General features: G+C 35.8%; 2 protein-coding genes across 15 annotated transcripts in view; one reads left to right on the forward strand and one right to left on the reverse strand.

Moving 5' to 3' along the window:
• The window catches only part of cdk15 (cyclin-dependent kinase 15), a 45,651-nt gene extending 38,290 nt beyond the window's left edge, over positions 1-7,361 (reverse strand). The window contains exon 1 of the mRNA NM_001040308.1: positions 7,138-7,361. Coding sequence (NP_001035398.1) covers positions 7,138-7,183 — 46 coding nt within the window. The 5' untranslated portion in view covers positions 7,184-7,361. The remainder of the gene's footprint in view (positions 1-7,137) is intronic.
• A 1,695-nt stretch (positions 7,362-9,056) lies between these two features.
• Positions 9,057-20,133, forward strand: part of als2b (alsin Rho guanine nucleotide exchange factor ALS2 b) — a 64,932-nt gene continuing 53,855 nt past the window's right edge. For 9 of the 14 annotated variants that reach the window (XR_015493222.1, XM_087256689.1, XM_087256693.1 and 6 more), the window contains exons 1-6: positions 9,057-9,255; positions 11,999-12,069; positions 12,178-12,326; positions 15,008-16,056; positions 18,334-18,510; positions 19,140-19,287. Coding sequence is in view for 13 of the 14 variants with exons in the window: in XM_087256689.1 (XP_087112815.1) it covers positions 12,053-12,069; positions 12,178-12,326; positions 15,008-16,056; positions 18,334-18,510; positions 19,140-19,287 (1,540 nt within the window). In the remaining variant the exon portion in view is untranslated. Of the gene's footprint in view, positions 9,256-9,344; positions 9,463-11,998; positions 12,070-12,177; positions 12,327-15,007; positions 16,057-18,333; positions 18,511-19,139; positions 19,330-20,133 lie in introns of all 14 variants that reach the window. The other 5 variants (XM_087256690.1, XM_087256697.1, XM_087256700.1 and 2 more) reach the window with 2 other exon arrangements.

Consider the following 20,133-nt stretch of genomic DNA (forward strand, 5'->3'; position numbering starts at 1 on the left):
GTTTCAGGTGTAGTTTTGTCCCATTCTTCCTGCAAACAAACAAGTCTCATGGTGGGCAACAGTATGGGGTCTTCATTGTTGCATTTTGCACTTAAAAATGTGCCACATATTTTCTATTAGAGACAGGTCGGGACTGCAGACAGACCAGTCAAGTATCTGTATCCTTTCCTCCGCAGCCAGGATTGTGTAAAGTGTGCAGAATGTGTTTTTACATTGTCTTGTTGAAAAATGCATGGCCGTCTCTGGAAAAAGTACTTTTTAGGTTTACTTGCGCCATCACAGAGGTGAAAGTTACCTTTGCAAAGGGCACTGATACAACCCCATACCATGACAGACCCTGGCTTTGACCCTGGACACTGTTAACATAGGGCTTTCTTTTTGCACAGTACTACACACAGTAATTTTTCTGATTTGGGGTTGTGAAAAAAGCACTGTTTTGCATTGTGATTATTCAATTTCTGTAACTGACTACTGTTAGACTGCCTAGAAATCTGTCACATAGTGCTATTCAAACCATCTTGTGAAACTGTATTCATATCGCAATATATAGCATCGCAAAACAAATAAAATATTGCAAAATCGGATTTTTACAATATTGTGCAGGCCTAATACAAAGTATTAAGTGAGCAGAGGTTCTATGGATGTAAATGCCTTTAGAGGTCTAAGGAGAAGTAATGCTAGAAAACAACTTAAACAACCACTTCTTACAACTGAGGTCTGAATGTCTGAACACACAACATGTCGAAGCAAAATTGGCATGGGAACACACCTATTACACAGACTGCCACTCCTATTAGCTAATTACTATTAATTGAAAAGTAAAATTAATTGTCTTACATTCTGCATCAATATTTGGATGGTAGGGTCAGAATTTGGTCAACACCGCATGAGAGCATCCTGTTTTGTATCAATGGTGCAGGCTGGTGCTGAAATGTGTGGGCGATATTTTCTTGGCACGCTTCGACTCCCCTTAGAAACAACTGAGCATTGTTTAAACACCACAGCCTACGTGAGTGTTGTTTGCTGAGAATGTCCATCCCTTTATGACCGCAGTGTACCCACTGTAGGATAATAACTTCCAGCAGGATAACATGCCCGGACACTATGTCCAGTTCATTTAAAAATGATTTGTTGAACATGACAGTGAGTTACGACTGTATAATGGCTTCTCAATCACCAGATCACAATCCAATAGAGCTCTTTTGGAATAAGAGAGAGATTTGCATCACTACCCACTAAAGTGATTTGTGTGATTTTGTGTTTTATAGACATTTAATAGAAATCTATCATAGACGGCTTGGCTAAAATAAGGCTCAATTTGGGTTGTCAGTGAAAATCTAATAGACTTTAAAGAAAAGTCCAGATAGTCATCATACACACAGACTGAATAGACTTCACGTGTCATTCATTCCTGTGTTTTTGATGAATAGTGTAGTTTTGGGCTTTACTTAAATGTCTATTACTCTGCAAAACTCGATAAGTTAACTCAAACTGTTTGAGGAAACCAATTCTGTTTATTGGAAAGAAGATTTTTTTAAACATTTCTAAACATAACAGTTTTAATAACTCCTTTCTAATAACTGATTTCTTTTAGCTTTGCCATTATGACAGCACATAAAATGTGATATTATATTATTTAAGATACTACTATTCTGCTTAAAGTGACATTTAAAGGATTAACTAGGTTACACTCTCTGAAATATAGGTACAGGAGCTGTCACTGGGACAGTACCTTTTCAAAAGGTACATATTTGTACCTGAAGAGTCCATAATGGTGCCTCAAAGGTACTTTTTAGGTACATTTGGGTACTAATATGCACCTTTGAGTGACCACTGTGGACTCTTTGGGTACAGATACAGTATGTACCCAAAAGGTACTGCCCCAGTGACAGCTCTTGTACCTTTATTTCTAAGAGCGTAACTAGGCAAGTTAGGGTATTTAGGCAAGTCATTGTTTAATGATTGTTTGTTCTGTAGTCAATCAAAATATTGACCTTAAAATGTTTTTTTTTTAAATAACAACTGCTTTTATTCTAGCCAAAATAAAACGAATAATACTTTGTCTAAAAGAAAAAAATATTCTAGAGCATAAATCACAGGTGGACTAATAATTTTGACAAACATTTAGAGTATTAGTATGCTAAACATTTTAACTTCAGTAATCACATCTGTTCAGTTAATGGAACAAATTAAGTCCAAACAACTACTCAAATGGTTCGAGGAAACTGATTGTGGTTAATGGCTTGAGTTGACTCAACTCAAATGAATAAACTTTGTGAAGTTTATTTATAAACTAATTTCGAGAGAATCTCGTGCTTATGATTGCTAGTGCCCTCACCTCCCCCCTTCCACCCCTACTCGGGTGGCGCGATGGCCCAGTGGTTAGCACTGTTGCCTCACAGCAAGAATGTCACTGGTTCTAGTCCTAACCAAGCCAGCCGACATTTCTGTGCAGAGTTTACACGTTCTTCTCGTGCTCACGTAGGTTTCCTCCCACTGTCCAAAAACACGCAACTTGAGTTAATTGACTAATCTAAATCGGCACCATAGACATGCTCCAAGTAAGCAAATATCTCTTAAGAGCAATCACTGTCTGTTCATTGCCTACGACAGCAGGGGAGTTCTCGAGATCTACCTGAGCTCAAACTCCCCTCTAGCCTTGCAAACGGGAGAGAGCCCCAGGCTCGAGGATCTTTTGAGCTCAGGGCTCTCTCCTGGGACAGCATGCCAAACAAGCTTTATAATCAATCATCAGTTAAGTGTGAACTTTTGAAAAATGGTTTGCTGCAATTGTTTTCCTCAAACCATTTGAGTAGATTTAGTTGTTTGGACTTTTATTATCGGAACACAGATTTGAAGATGAAGCAAAAACCAAAAATGATATAAAAAGGGGGTATTTTAAGCCAAATTTATTCAAATAAAACGTTTATTTTAAGTACAAAACTTAGTTATCAAGTATTAAAACAACAGGTCTGCCAAATTTAGCCTAGTTTTATTATTCTATTCGCCTATTAGACTTCTTTTAAACACAAAAAATTACTTGCTGGGTAATGAACAGCATATCTGATACTGTCAAACCAATATTGATAAAAATCTCTTTACATAGGCAAGATTTGCTATATTTGACCTTATTTTGTACTGTGTTTGTAGGTAAGCAGAATGTACTATAAATCCAAAATTTAATTACATAACTCGACAATCCTATAGTTTAGTTTTTAGATGATATAACAATCAGGTCACAATGATTTTGCCAAGTCAGAGATGTCCCTGCATCCACAACTTTTTTTGTTGTTGATTCTAGAACAGTATTTGAATTGGCTCATCAGACTATGAGTTTGCTTTTTTACTAGTTTTTACTTGGTGAAGTCAGGTTTTCCATTGTATTTAAAGTACACTGTAAAAAATAAATCCGTAAAATTTACGGTAAAAAAACGGCAGCTGTGGTTGCTAGTATTTTACTGTTAAAAATATGGTAAAAACCGTAAAAGTAATTCGTTATTTTTACAGTAAACTACCATATTTCATACATTTTTAGATATAATATATCTGTATTTTGAATTACCAACATTTACACATCTTTTGTTACACAGATAGACGCGTTAACACAGCCATATGCAGGTGGTGATATGAAAGTAACATAACGAACCAATGTTTATCACAAACAACTTTTGCCACAAGCAGAAAGAAGTATCAGTATATAAAAGGTGCTCCGTGTCATTCACACAGCTACTAAACACCAGTATGGTAACATGCATAAAATTCAAGTCATGAAATAAACTTTGTTTATCAACATTAGATGTAACATAAATCTCTAATGTACATAACTGATGGGGAAACAACTAAAAAGATCCATATTAATGTCAACAAAAAGCTTAAAAAATGATGTGCCATGCAGGGAATTCTGGGAAAGTCCGTTTACGGTTATTCGCCGAATATATTAGAGAAACATACTGTTAACCAGGTTTTGGATTTTTACTGTAGCATTTTTACAGTTTTTTTACCGTTGAAATCACGGCAAATTTTTACAGTGTAGCTCCTTAGAAATTAATAAATATGTGTTATTCAATTATATAATTAAATTGAGAATTGCAGAACATGTGAGGTTTTGTTTAATAGGAAATATGTCAAACACAGAAACTCCCCAACCTACTTTAAGGAGTTACCCAGATCAGATTCAGAAAAATACAATTCAAGAAAAAATTCATCAACATAGAGTAAATAAATGAAAACGACTCATAACAGAATTTTTCAGCACAAATGATGCATTAAACAGGAGGCTGTGAGAAAAAAAGCATATTTGCAGACTCCTCATTGGATATCAATGGGCTACGTTTGTACATGGTGAGGAAATGTGCTTAAACACATGTCCAGAAATAGCCCGCGTCAGTACAATATATTTAAAGTCATTGCCTTTCACTGTGCCTATTTTTTCACACATAACACACACACACGCACACAATTTTCTCCACTCTCAGCCCTCCTCTGTCTCAAGAGATGGACACAGATGCTGTTACAGGCTGTTTTCCTCTCACCTAGAGGAACCCGGCCTTCCCTCATAACAGACAACAAAATCTCACTTCTGTCATGCAGTAAACTACAGATAATGGCTCTGCCGTGTAGGTCATTCTCTCTTATACACAAAGGATTTAGAGGCATATTTAGGCTATTTATCTTCCAAAACCCTTTAACATTGACATGTGTAACAATCTGTTTGCTTACACTCAAAAAACATATGTTAGCTGTTTGTTCAAGCTGCTTATTTAAAATGAGCTGCAACAACACAAGTGTAGGAGAAATGCATATGTGCCTTAAAAAGTCAAGAATTATTTATATAAAATTATTTTTGACCAATTTATGTTTATATTCTATTTTTACAACCCAGGCTCATTCTGATTACGTACCCTTATATACATTTCTGGAGTGCAAAAAATACTTTCCAGGAGCTACGTTATTTTGCAGTTTTTGTTTTCGCGAATCCACCACTGCACACTAGCCACTGTGTACGCTTTTTCAAATCTCAAATTTCTTTCATGAGTGCCATTCGTGCCTGCTGTTCTCATGTAAATCCAACAGAGGTCGCTGCTTTCCTAAACCCAACCAATAGTGTTTTCAAAAGCACCGATTAACCTGCCCACCAATTTACTAAACCCAACCGACAGTTTTTAAAAGCTATCCAAAAAAAGAAAAGCTTTCGTCTGATTTTTACCACGTTTTGAGATTTTACCACATTCTCACCCTGTTATTTATTTGTTTTATGTTTTGGCTTCTGTTTTATTCTTACCTGCTTTCTAGAACCGCTCTTCACTAGACTCAAACCCCGACATCATGGTCAGCTCCTCGCTGCGTCTCAAGTCTGCTGACATAAATGGCTAGCTAACTGGACAAACTGATAACCGCTATAAAGCCGTCCATATGGAGGAAAGCGGTCATTAGGTAAGCGTGAAAAGGAATAGCATCATACCGCATACCCGTAGCGTTCATTTTAAAGACGAAATATGGCCGTGCGTACTTCTGGCTACATAATTCACGATCACCAGGAATGTATATGGGGCTACGTTTTCAGAATGAGCTATGTTGCAACATTTTATTTTGCAACAAGTTATTTCTTAAGTGATAGACATTTTATTCTTGTTTTATTTAACTGAATTATTACACAAATAAGTATCTAATATGAACATTTTATTTTTTTGTAGCTGCATTTTAACTACCAAAAATATTTTATTAGTTAACAATGACAATCATAAATCTGGGTTTTAGACATCTGTCAACACACCAGTTTAAACCTTGTTTTCTCATCAGAGGCTCTAGTGACTAGTTAGTGCTTTTGGGAGTTTTAAAAGATTTCAGAAGAAAAATAAAATAAAGTAAAAATTAGGCAGCATGGTGGTTCAGTGGTTAGCACTGTTGCCCCACAGCAAGGAGGTTGCTGGTTCAAGTCCTAGCTGGGCCAGTTAAACAAATGCCAGAATAGTTAGTGGTTCATTCCGCTGTGGCGACCCCTGATAATCTGGGACTAAGCCAAAGGAAAATGAATAAAAAATAAAATAAAATAAAATTCAGTTCAATTTAATTCATTAATTTTCTTTTTGGCTTAGTCCCTTTATTAATCAGGAGTCGCCACAGCGGAATGAACCACATAAATAAAATAAAATAAAATAAAATAAAATAAAATAAAATAAAATAAAATTAAATTATATTAAATCAGGTGACGCAGTGGCGCAGTAGGTAGTGCTGTCTCCTCACAGCAAGAAGGTCGCTGGGTCGCTGGTTCGACTGGTAGTTTGCATGTTCTCCCTGCGTTCGCGTGGGTTTCCTCCGGGTGCTCCAGTTTCCCCCACAGTCCAAAGACATGCGGTACAGGTGAATTGGGTAGGCTAAATTGTCGGTAGTGTATGAGTGTGTGTGTGAATGTGTGGATGTTTCCCAGAGATGGGTTGCGGCTGGAAGGGCATCCGCTGCGTAAAAATGTGCTGGATAAGTTGGCGGGTCATTCCGCTGTGGCGACCCCGGATTAATAAAGGGACTAAGCCGACAAGAAAATGAATTAATGAATAAATTAATTCATTTTCCTTTCGGCTTAATCCCTTTATTAATCAGGGGTCACCACAGTGGAATGAACTCCTAATTTAATTTAATTTAATTTAATTTAATTTAATTTAATTTAATTTAATTTAATTTAATTTAATTTAATTTAATTTAATTTAATTTAATTTAATTTAAAAATGTAATTTAATTTAATTTAATTTAATTTAATTTAATCTTATATAAGATGAGATTTATGAGTTGACTATGATAAATTTACTATAAGCAATACTATAAGCAGTGTATGTCCAATTATATGTAGGTTATATAAGAAGACATACAAATGCAAATAAACACAAATATAAAGAATACAATCGGCAATGGATTATTTATGCTAATTTAGGCACAGACGAGAATGAACCATGATATGCAGATGAGACTGCATGCATGAATCAAGTTGTTTACAGTTTTAATGTGCAGCTGAGATGCTGGCAATGAAGAAGATTGTTGCTTCATCTCTTACACTATGCATTATCCCTCCTCCTTCCTACATCATTAACATTCTCAAGCACCGATTTTGAACCTGATCGCATGATAAAGCTGAAATGCACTTACCCAGACGCTGGAAAGCCTCTGAAGCTGCATGCCGGAGGTTCTGCATGCCGTCTGCTTCTTCTGATGGACCTTGATGGAACTGGTGTTGATACGACAGGAGGCTCTCAATGTGACCCAGACATTTTAAGTGTTGTACTCGACCTCACCACTGTCCTTTTATCCTGCATGTCATCACCTGGCTTCAGGCGGCACCTACACTGACACACAAGTTGCTTTCTCTGTCCTCCTACGATTTACTCTGAGAGCTCTCCTCCTGTCTCTCTCCTGCCTCCTGCAGCTGTCACTGCCGCTTGTGTGGTCACAGCCAATGAGAATTCTCCTGCACACCACCATCCAATCGGCTGGAAAATAAAGAGAGGCAAGGGATTGCTGGTTTGTTTTGAAAGGCTGGTGCATCAACAAGACCCAGAGGGTGTATAAGTGTGTATGTGTCTCTCTGAGCATGAAAACGAGAGACTATAAAAAGGAGAGATTTTCGTAAAATAAATGTTAGCTTGAATTTCAACTCATATCTTGAAAAATAAGCACTGATAGTTTAGATGGAATGTTTTAACCAACGGAAACAAACAGCAAACCTCAAGTGTTTGATTGTTTATATCGTAGCATATAAATTTAGCATATTAAAACATTTTTTTAAAATTCATTAGGTATACGTAACATGTAAAAAAAATTATATTTGCTCCATTCTATAACGTTTAGATAACATTTATATAACATTTATTGCATATTTTAATCTATCTATCTATCTATCTATCTATCTATCTATCTATCTATCTATCTATCTATCTATCTGTCAGTCTGTCTGTCTTTCTGTCTATCTATCTATCTTATCTATCTATCTATCTATTGTCCAGCAGCACCATTTTTTAAAATGGTAACCTACAAATATGCTTTATGTGGTCCTTAAATTAATGTAATTTTTTCAAATAAAAATGACATTTATTCATTACTGAATCAACCTTAATATACATTAGGTTCCGACAGCAAAACTAATTCTACCACATCTATTAGCACATCACATTATTAGATGCCACATCTAATCATTTTACCACCCAGCAGCACACACAAAAATCTAATGCTAACCTACAAATATGTTTCATGTGGTCTATAAATTAATTGATTTTATTCATATAAAAATCACTTTTATTTATTACTGAATCAACCTAAATATATATATTAGGTTACATCAACAAAACTAATGCTACATTTATGATTAAAATCAGATAAATAGTAACGTAAGCATTATATACATTCTTAGATACGACAACAGCTTACATAAAATTGTATATAAACATTGTTTGACAAATGTAATAAAACAAATTAACTATAAGCATATCATATTTAAGGAATCCCAAACAAAGTTTCTCTGGCCCAGCTCCGGGCCACAGAATTAGGTTTTGCTTGGCCCAGCTGCCGCATTAAATTACGATACATGACTGGACCAAGTCTGGCTGCCAGAGAAGGGCCAAACATGGACCATTTTTTATTTCTTTACTCAAAATAATTTGAATGTATTTTAAATATGGGCCACGACAGGCCAAATTAATGTGGTACACATATACATTTTTAACATCTGGGCCACATACTACATTTTACATCTGGCCCAAATCTTGTGTGCCACCCTAAAGACAGTGCCACCTTTGCCAAAGAATTATTGCTTACCTAGGGTTAACAGTAAAACATCACTAAAGGGCTTCAAATATTTGAGTTTATCCTAACTTAACAGCGTCTTCTAAGAAAAAAAAATAGTTGTGAAAGTCCATTTCACCGTTTCTGTGAATTAGAAACACTACTGTAAATCCTACCATCTCGACGTTTCAAGCAACCGTCAACTCTCTCCTCTTACATGACCGAGAAAAAAAAAAATGCGAAAGCGTAAATACTTGATCTAGTTTGTCCCTCTTGCCACCCCGTCCGTTAAAGCGCTCACAACAACACCGTAACAACACACCCGATTATCATCATCATCATCATCATGAGCTTCGCTCTTCTGTCTGTCTGCTTTCATTACCGGCTTATATGGCATTTCTGATCAAGTGTTTTAAAAGCTGACCAGATATATTTAACGTAACGTTAGCCAAGTTTTACTGGCTTCTGTCTGTCTTCTGACATATTGAGGTAAGAATGAACGAAGCGTTTTGTTTGTCAGCTTGAGGGATATTAAAGCAGCGAATATAATATAAATTATGTATGTTTCCGTCTTTTAGGGACTGCATTGTGTTTTATGACTTTACAGTGGTGTTAATACGAGTATCTTTTACATCAGTTATGATCCTCACATGTCGAATCTTGATCAATTTGATGTGCTTTCACTTCATCAGACAGGTGCAATTTCATTTTCATATTCATCTAGTTTGATGTATCAGATTAATAATTTACAGTATTATCAAAGCCAATAAATCTGATGTTTTAATTCCTGTAATATTTATGCACGACAACTAAACCTTCTCGTGTTTAAATTGACAGCGCAGATAAATGGGGTTGTTAATAGTGATGATAATATAATAAATGTATTGCACTGTACTCCAGATCTGTTACTGTGTGTTTATCAGTTTTGGGTGATGATTTCATCACAGCTCTACGTCACCTTTGTCCCTGATCAATGTGTAAACACTTGTGTTTACATAGTAAGCCTTTGTAAAGCGTCTTTGGCACATTTTGGGATCTCCAAATTTATGTATTGATGTAAAGTTGGATTTATATTCACACATTAGTTCAGTGACAACTTAGGACATGCTCCCTATATTGTTTACCATGCTACTTTGAATATCCGGTCAGGAATAACATGCAAGTATGTCTTCAAAACAACATTAGCACTATTTAGTTGACAGTGAACAATGTTGTACTTTGATAGTCTTTGGCTGCTAATATGATTTCTCTATTAAGATTTTGCAAAGATTACTTTTCTGAAAATATGATGTCAAGGAGAAAGTCTGAATGTGCGAATATAAAACTAACTTCACGTCAATAATCTATTTACTTTAAAAATGATAGTATACATATGGAAATGCTCACACAGAAAAATAGCTTAAAGTAATAGTTCATCCAAAACTAAAAAAAATCTTTCATCATTACTCTTTGTTTACTTGTTCCAAACCTTTTTTTGTGTGTGTGTGTGTTAATATTTTGAATGAAACTATAAACCAGTAATCATTGACTTCCGTAGTATCTGATTTTCCTATTATGTCTGTCAATGTTTACTGGTTTTTAACTTTCTTCAGAATATCTTATTTTGTGTTCAACAGAATATAGAAACTCAAAAAGCTTCGGAACCTCTTGAAGTGGAGTAAATAATTGCGGTAAAGCTGGTTTTATATTCGTACATTCATTCAGTGACAACTTGTGACATGCTCCCTATATTGTTTACTGTGGTACTTTAAATATTCGGTCTTAAATCAGGGTGTCAGTGGGGTCATTTTAGATAAGTTTAAGGCCCTTAAAAAGTATTTTCAAGTCATAAATGCTATTCTAGCTATTATATTTGGTAAAATTTTAGATTATGTAATGTACTGTATAACGTGTAAAGTGTAAAGCCTAAATTTAATCTGTGAATATTGGTGTGCTGTGTAGTTTATGAAATTGATAAATTCCTGCTTTTTAGCTGAATTTAAGGTCACAGTATTGTTTACTGAAGTAACCAAGGCAACACTGTTACACCTGCTGGAAGATTATCAATTAGTATTTTTATTCATCATATGAATAATGTTTCAGTTCAGGGGAAGGTATGCTTTATGTAGTATAATTTTACAAAAACAGATTGTTTTTCCATCTTAATATTTCATTATTTTTAATCAACATGGGATAGAGCACATAAAAAAATGTCACATACTCCAAATTTTTTCTGTTTTCTAAAATTCTAAAATATGGACTTGCAAAATCGCATGAAAAATGACAGTCTGAAGACAGTGTGTATTTGGTAAATATATAGTTAAAAAGTTCCCAAACAATGTTACCGGTTGAAACCTAAAGTGGCAATGACAACCTAAATATAAAAATATCTTTATATATATATATATATATATATATATATATATATATATATATATATATATATATATATATATATATATATATATATATATATATATATATATATGAATATACCCAAATATGCACTTATTTAAATGATTATTTTTCTCACTTTTAGATTTTTTTCCACAATGTACTGTATATAAATCACACAAAACAGCGTTGTTATTTTTACGTTTTGTAAGCTTTCCCACATACACTAGTTAAAATTATTTTGCACTTCATCGTAATTTTTAAAATGCGATAGTGTCGATATCTACTGCGATAGTGTTCAGGAGCGCTGAATTACACCCTAGTGCTACAGTGTTATACTGGTTAAATCATGGTACCGCAGGTCCTTGCATCCGTGTGATCAAACGACTACTCAACAACAGAAAGATTTTTTGACATTTTCAACTAATAGATTCAGTCCTAATAAAAAAGTAATTAGTAATACATCCTAAAATATATGGAAATCATCTTAAAATAGGTATCAAAGGGTATTGAATTTCACTCTCTGACTCCTGTATATACCGTGTAAATATCATGCAAGTATGACTTGAAAACAACATTAGCACGATTTATCTGACTGTGAACAATGTTGTACTTTGACAGTCTTTGGCTGCTAATATGATTTCACTATGTAGGATTTGCAAAGAATTATTTTCTAAGAATATATTATTAAGGAGAAAGTCTGAATGTGTGAATATAAAACCAGCGTTACGTCAATGAGTAAATAATGAGTACATTTACATTTCTGGGTGTACTATCCCTCTAAAAATATATAAGTTGTAATGAATCCCTTTTGTTGTCGTTCCTCTTCGGAATGAATAAATCACCTGTTCTCTTACAGGACAATCATCCGCAGTGACAAGCGCAACAGCTGTGACATGGGGAACCTTTAGAGATGGAGAAACTGATTAGGTGAGTGTGTTCAAAGATCGGCAGGGTCAAACAATGGAGCATTTGTAGACTATTTTTTTTTGTGGTCTCATGACTCCTCTGAGAGCGTGTGCATCACTGTGTTTGTAGCTCTGGTGAGGGGGACAGTTCTGGGGAGAGAGGTCTTCTGCACACGTGGAAGGGATATTCATACAGCACCGCACCAGAGAGGGTGCTGCTCTCCCGGCCGGTGCTCCAGGCTGCCCTGGGAGCTAGGCATGGTGTTCTTCTAGTAGAAGGTAATGTATTTATTATTCATTCTGGAATAAGGCATAGACACACATGGTAGGAAATTATCAAATTTTTGTCTGATTCTGCATCAGTTATGAATAATTGTATGCTTTTGGGATTTTTCATTGAAATGTAATGACGTGTTCTGGCTTTTAACAGCCTTGCCTACTTAACATCATCAGCCATGACAAATCTTGTTTGCTACAGTAATTCTATTTTATAGATCACTCTTAAAATTAAAACACTCATCTTTAACTTACACACACAGTTGAAGTCAGAATTATTAGCCCCCCTGTTTATTTTTTTCTCCAATTTCTGTTTAACGAAGAGCAGATTTTTTTTCAACACATTTCTAAACATAATAGTTTTAATAACTCATCTCTAATTACCGATTTATTTTATCTTTGTCATGATGACAGTAAAAAATATTTTACTAAATATGTTTCTTGACACTTCTATACAGCTTAAAGTGACATTTAAAGGCTTAAGTAGGTTAATTAGGTTAACTAGAAGGTTAGGGTAATTAGTCAAGTTATTGTATAACGGTGGTTTGTTCTGTAGACCAGTGGTTCTCAAAGTGGGGGTCGGGACCCCTTGAGGGGTCGCGGAACAATGAAGGGGGGTCGCCTGGTGATTTCCAAAAATCTACTTATTATTATTATTAGGCCATAAGAATTACCATATTTTATCCATAACCAACTGAAGAGAAAAGAACAGTCGTTTATAGTTACTATAGTAGCTTATTTACTTGTTCTATTGGATAGCGACCCCTGGGGTAAATACATTATATTAAAGACAGCAATAGCGTCAGATGCAGCAGATTGATTTTATAATACCAGGTTAAACTTTCTGGCCAATTTACAGCACTGACATACATAAAAAAAATTAAACGAAGAATAGACTTTGGTCTATTGGTGTGTGTGTGTGTGCGCCATTGCATGCAAGTTTTCTGTATTTATAACCACCTCAGAGGATATTGGGGGTCGCGAGTCACTGGCATTGTTATTTTAGGGGTCGCGTGCTGAAAAGTTTGGGAACCCCTGCTGTAGACTATCGAATAACAATAAAGCTTAAAGGGGCTAATAATTTTGGCCTTAAAAAATTTAAAATTGCTTTTATTCTTGCCAAAATAAAACAAATAATACTAAGAATATTAAAGAGTATTAACTAAGAATATTATCAGACATACTGTGAAAATTTCCCTGCTCTGTTAAACATCATTTGAGAAACATTTTAAAAAGAAAAAAAAAAAGCAATTAAAGGGGGGCTAATAATTCTGACTTCAACTGTATGTTGTTGCAAATTGAAATCTATTGAAATTAATCTGCTTTTCTTTGTCCATTCAAGGAAAGTTTATTAATGTTGTTTTAGATTATCTAAATCACTGAAAAATGTGCAAGCTGCTAAACTATATAGAGAAGGACTCCATAAGCAGGGAAAGGTTTAATATTTTGACAAACTACATTTATTAGATTCTCATCTCCTTGATTAGTTATAATTTTTTGGCCTTTTGTATTCCAACTGTTTTTTTCCAGTCCAAAAAAGATTAGTACAGGCCAAATATGACTATACCTGATCATTTTCAGCAATGGTAATTAGCAAAATATTAATGTTTCATTCAGTTCAGTGGTTTATGTTCTGCTGTTCAATATAGGCAACTGATAATAACGCATCGTAAAAACACTCTAAACACTTTAAAGCTAAATTTCAGATTGCACTGATTCCTATTGAAATGGCCTTTTCCTACTAAAATGGTTTCACCCTAAAACGTTTGCCAAACAACAATGAATGTGTCCACAACTTAAGATATATAATTTTAACTATTTCTTCAGTAATTATGACAAAGCAGCATCTTTTCAAACCTTTTATAATGACCGAGACTGTGACTAAAGAAATATTAAGCTAATTAAGCAGTAGTCATTTAGTATTTTTTTTGTGGCTAAAAGTTTAAGAATTGTATGTATTAGAAGAAAAAGCCTTATTATTATTATTATTATTATTATTATAGAAATATGGTTTAGTTGTTTAATTTAACAAATTACTATAAAGTACAAATAAAATCAAAACTAATCACGTGATTTTGTTAGCTCACATTGTTAGTTTTGTGGCGAACAATTCATCTGTGCATGTCATAACCAAAAATATAATGCCCATGTAATCTAAAATTGAAATCTGAAATGCACTTCCTGTTTTTTTTTAAGGTTAAATTGTCAGATTGCACATGTCTTAGGTATTGGGCGTTGGTTACAAACTTAACCAAGCCACTTCAACTGTCAGTTTTGACAACAAGCAGAAATTGTAAGGAGGTGGTGTCTGTTAGGTTGTAATACCTGTCCTGAAACCCTTTTCCCAATCATCCTGAATGAAATGCCTAATTTACGACATCCAATCAGCCCGCAGTTATAAAAACAAGCCACGCCCCCTGTTTTCCCATGATATTCTGTATCTTTATGAACTGTGTCACAATATAAAAAAAACAGTCGCAGCTTCCGGTTCATGCAGACTTTAACAATAATATTAATATATTTATTTACAAAGGCTAAAACATCCTAGGGTTCCCTTGGAAGTTAATTGGGGCCCCCTAGTTTGCACTGGCCCCGGTTTCATAAAAGTTGTTTGTAAAAAATTGATGATTTAAAAAAAATTATTTTACAATTAAGAAATGTACTAATTTGAATTCTATATTTAGGCGGACAAGTCTACAGTTTTGGTGAGTTGCCATGGAAGCAGAACCAAATATCATCAGCAGAGCCCATTTTGGAGGCAGTGCTGAGCGAACAGCGTGTTGTTTTTGTGGCTGCTGGCTCCGCGCACAGCGGAGTCGTGACGGAGGATGGAGGAGTGCACATGTGGGGAGAAAATGTTCACGGCCAGTGTGGCTTGTTGGGACTGTCTGTTATCCCTAACCCCACCCCTGTGGGTGTGCTTGACTCTGAGGCCACGCCTCCTCAGACGGTTAAGATCCTGGAGGTGGCGTGTGGCGATCAGCACACCCTGGCTCTTTCAGCCAAGCATGAAGTCTGGGCTTGGGGTAGCGGCTGCCAGCTGGGCCTAAACACTTCAGCTTTTCCTGTCTGGAAGCCCCAAAAAGTGGATCACCTATCTGGGAGGCATGTATTACAGGTGGCGTGTGGATCCGCTCACAGCGTGGCTCTCGTACGCTGTCTCCCTCCTCCACAGGAGCCCCGAAAACCCCCTCAAGACAAGTGCGGTCAGTGCCATCAGCTGCTCTACACTATGACAGATAAAGAAGACCATGTCATTATCTCTGACGGCCATCACTGTCCACTGGGCATTGAGATGGACAGCACTGACATCAAGTCTGCAGTGGAGGGAAGTCCAGATCCGGGGAAACCAGGGAAGAGCTCTCCTACTGAACCTGTTCCTTGTATGTCCACCCAGATCTCCAAATCACCCACTTCCAGTAACATCTCCGAATCTACTCGTCCTCCAGAAAGCACACTTCCATTTGAACTTCAAAATCAGGTTCCTGCGTATTGCCAAGAATCTATTGAAGCACCTGTTGAAGACTCGGCTGCTCATGAAGCTCCAGCAGCAGCTGGAGAGGTTTGTGTGGAAGCATCTGAGAATAGCATCCCTGAGCCGGATAGCTGCAGATCCTCAGGGAAGTCTCCATATCCTGATGAGCAGGCGGTGAAGGCGTATCTGAAGAGACTTTCTGATCATGCTTTAGCAGAGCACACCATCAAGACCTCCAGCACAATTCATTCAGCTCAGGTTAGTCTCATGTGCAGCGTCCAGAAAGCATTACGCCCAAAAATTCAAGCTTATTCATCATTTATTCACACCTAACTTGTTTCAATCCTGTTTGAGTTTCATTCGTCTGTTGAATCCGAAAGAAGATATTTTGAAGAATGTTGTAAACCTGTAATCACTCACTTCCAAATCATTTGTTTTTCTTACTATGGACGTCAATGGTTACAGATTTTCAGCTTTCTTCATAAAATCTAATTTTTTGTGCTTATCAAAAGAAAGAAACTCATAAAGGTTTATAACCACTTGAGGGCGATTTTTATTTTTCATTTTTGGGTGAAAACTCTCTTTAAAGATTGAAACTTTTGATCTACAATCGTTTTGAGTTAATAGCTTTTGTGCACCAGTAATAAATAAATCTGGCTAATACCTATAAACCAGGGCTGCCCAAACTTTTTCTAATGAAGGGCCAAAAACCAAACAGGATTGAGCCTATTGGAACGAAGGTAAATATACAGTTGAAGTCAGAATAATTACCTCCCCTTAGATTTTATTTTTTTATTTAAATATTTCCCAAAAGATGTTTAACAGACCTAGGAAATTTTCACAGTATGTCTGATAATATTTTTTCTTCTGGAAAAAAATCTTATTTGTTTTACTTCGGCTAGAATAAAAGCAGTTTTTTATTTTTTTTAATCCTTTTTAAGGACACAATTATTAGTCCCTTTAAGCAATATATTTTTTCCTGATAGTCTGCAGAACAAACCATCATTATACAATAACTTTCCTAATTACCCTAACCTGCATAGTTACCCTAATTAATTTTGTTAAGCTTTTAAATGTCACTTTAAGCTGTATAGAAGTGTCTTAAAAAATATCTACTCAAATATTATTTACTGTCATCATGGCAAAGATAAAAGAAATCAGTTATTAGAGATAAGTTTGTAAAACTATTATGTTTTGAAATGTGTTAAAAAAAATTCTCTCAGTTAAACAGAAATTGTGGAAAAAAATAAACTGGGGTGCTGATATTTCAGGGGGGCTAATAAATCTGACTTCAACTGTAGTTGACATGGATGATTTTCTAATGTATTTAATGATGTTTAAAAATGACGTTAAAACATTGCTTTATATTAACTAATAGAGTATTTTTATAATTAACTTATTACAATTAAACAAAACTCATTTATAACTAAATTAAACTAGTTTTTGCCTTGATTTGCTTGCCCATGTCTAGTGCATAGTCCTTTATCCGTCAAGTGACCATAAATACATTTTTAAAACTCAGATTAATTAACAACAGTTAAAACATTAAATTTCAGTTTGTTTTTTGTAGCTTAACAATAAAATAAAATAAAATAAAAAAGATTACGTCAAATTAGAAAAGACAATCTCTGTGTTTAAGGCATTCGTCCCAACCCTCTTCATTATTCTCACTCTCTTCTCAGATGGGATGGTGGGCCAAATCAAAGGTTACAATGGGCCAACTTTAGCCTGCAGGCCCTATTTTGGGCATCTCTGCTATAAACTAATAATTGTTTCATGTTAACCGTCTGCACGGGTAAAATGCCCAATATTAATATTCAATACCTTTGTCTAAATATGCATATTAATAATGTAACACCAAACGAAAAAATAAAAGAAAAACTGAAAAAAATATTACTTTTAATGTGACTACTGACATGGGACAACATTGGAAAATAGGATAAATGGCATAAATATTGAACATGGGATAACATAATGCAGAATTGAATAGATATGAACTTTTGAATGATTATTTTAAACAGCGGTTTTACAATTTTTGTGCTTTTAAAGGTTAACTTACAAAACTACCTGTTTATATCTGTTTTTTACTCTGTTCATGATGATCCTTCAAAAGTCATTCTAATATGTTGATTTCATCTTTTGTAAATAGTTTGTGTACTTTGTGGAAAATGTGATACGTTTATTTTCTCTCAATTCTTTTGATGAATAGAAAAGTAAAATTACCAAATATTTGTAATAGAACTCTAATGTAAATTCTTGTTACAATTCTTTATGGTCTTCTCTATGGTATTCTTTATTTATTCAATAAATCTTATGGTCTCTTTATATATTTTTTTTATTTAACCATTTCCTTGCAACACACTTAAACCCTCTTTAAGAAGTTGACTTTGTTTATTTAGATACATTTTATTTGTTTATTGTAAATTAAGTTATTTTTAATTACTAGTCAGTCGCTCCAAGCCATTGTCACTTAATTTTTTAAATTTCTGCTAAATGAAAAATTTCGATGTACAGCTCATATTTGCTCTGTTTCAGCTCACGGGTGACCCTGCTAATCTGTTCGCTTCTGAGCCCTTGATCCCGGTTGCTCAGTCTGTGACTCCTATGGGCTCGGCATTGAACAACTTGGTGGTGTCGTGTGCCTCTGCAGTAGGGGAGCGTGTAGTCTCAACATATGAAGCGCTCTCCCTGAGAAAAGTCATTGGTTACTGGGTAAGTGTATCTCAAATCTACGCAATTTTCCCTCCTTCTTACAAAATAAGTTCAACATTACTAAATTGAATCTGATTATTTAAATTCAGCCCATGTAAATGATTTTCAACCAGTTACTTTAAAGGTGACACGGTGGCTCAGTGGTTAGCTCTGTCGCCTCACAGCAAGAAGATCGCTGGTTTAAGTCCCGGCTGGGTCAGTTGGCGTTTTTATATGGAGTTTGCATGTTCTCCTCGTGTTCGCATGGGTTTCCTCTGGGTACGCCGGTTTCCCCCACAGTCCAAAGACATGCGCTGTAGGTGAATTGAATAAACTAAATTGGCCGTAGTGTATGTGTGTAAATGAGTGTGTATAGATGTTTTCCAGTACTGGGTTGCAGCTGGAAGGGCATCCGCTGTGTAAAACATATGCTGTGTAAAAGTTGGCGGTTAATTCCACTGTGGTGACCCCTGATGAATAAAGGGACTAAACCAAAGGAAAATAAATGAATGAATGAAGCAGTTACCTTTAAAAAGACTTTGAGCTGAAACAACACAATTCAAACAGACTTCTCATGTTGTCCTCCTACTTGCCACTTCAAACTAACCAATTGTGATCCATCATCCAGTTATGACATGTTTGTGCTCCAGGTTCCAGGAGAGGGTCGCGAGCGAGTGGAGGAGAGACTCCGTCTGGAAGAGTCCATGCAGGGGAAGAAGAGCTCTAGCCTGGGGGACATCCGAGAGGAGGAGGCAGAGCTCAGCCGTCGCCTGTCCCTGCCCGGCCTGCTCTCTCAGGGTACACACGCTCTCCTTCTCTTACACCCAGTGTCCCGTTTCCGTAAGTCTGCATGTGGATGTGTGAGCTGTCATTAGTGTGGACGTTTTGCTTCCCTCAACCATCAGCTCACTGCACGCTTCGTGTTTCTGCTGCAGAGGCTATGAATAACTAACAACTCCATTCCTTTTAGTGACAAATTTCATAAATATTTCAGGCAAATGGCCGGATTTTTATAATTTGCTAGAGTGTTGCGGGAATAACGAGATTATGCTAACATTTACACATGCTTTTCTTACTTGGTGTTTTTGTCTTGTTTTTAGTCCAAATATTTAAACATTCTTAAATCAAGAAGCATTTTTGTTTAGACGAGCAACAAATATTGGCTTGTTTTCAGAAATAATGGAATTTGTTTTTTAGGAAAAAAAAACACAAGAGGAAGAAGTAAAAATAAATAAGGGTGGAGGGGACAAAACGGTTGTCAAAGGGGTTACAAAATGAAGTCACCAAAGATGGCAAAAGCACACACATCCTTTACTCAAGTAGAAGTACAGATACTTAAGTTTATGGGTGCTTTCACACCTACACTTTTGTTTCCGAACCTGTCTCGTTTGCCCAGTTAGCGCGGTTCGTTTGGCATATGTGAAACCACCAATCGCGCTTGGATCCGCGCCAAATCAATCGCTCCGAGATCGCTTGAATGAGGTGGTCTCGGCTCGATTGAAACAAACTCTGGAGCGGTTCGATTGCAGTGAAAAAGCAAATGATTCGAGCGCGGTTATATCACTGTGTTTTATGGATATGTAATAGGCATACGGCTATATGAAGAGAGAATTATGAGTAGGGCGGGAGGTTTCGCAAATCTCC

This window comes from Danio rerio, chromosome 6 (assembly GCF_052040795.2).
Source record: "Danio rerio strain M-AB ecotype USA chromosome 6, GRCz13ab, whole genome shotgun sequence".
Taxonomy (NCBI): Eukaryota; Metazoa; Chordata; class Actinopteri; order Cypriniformes; family Danionidae; genus Danio; species Danio rerio.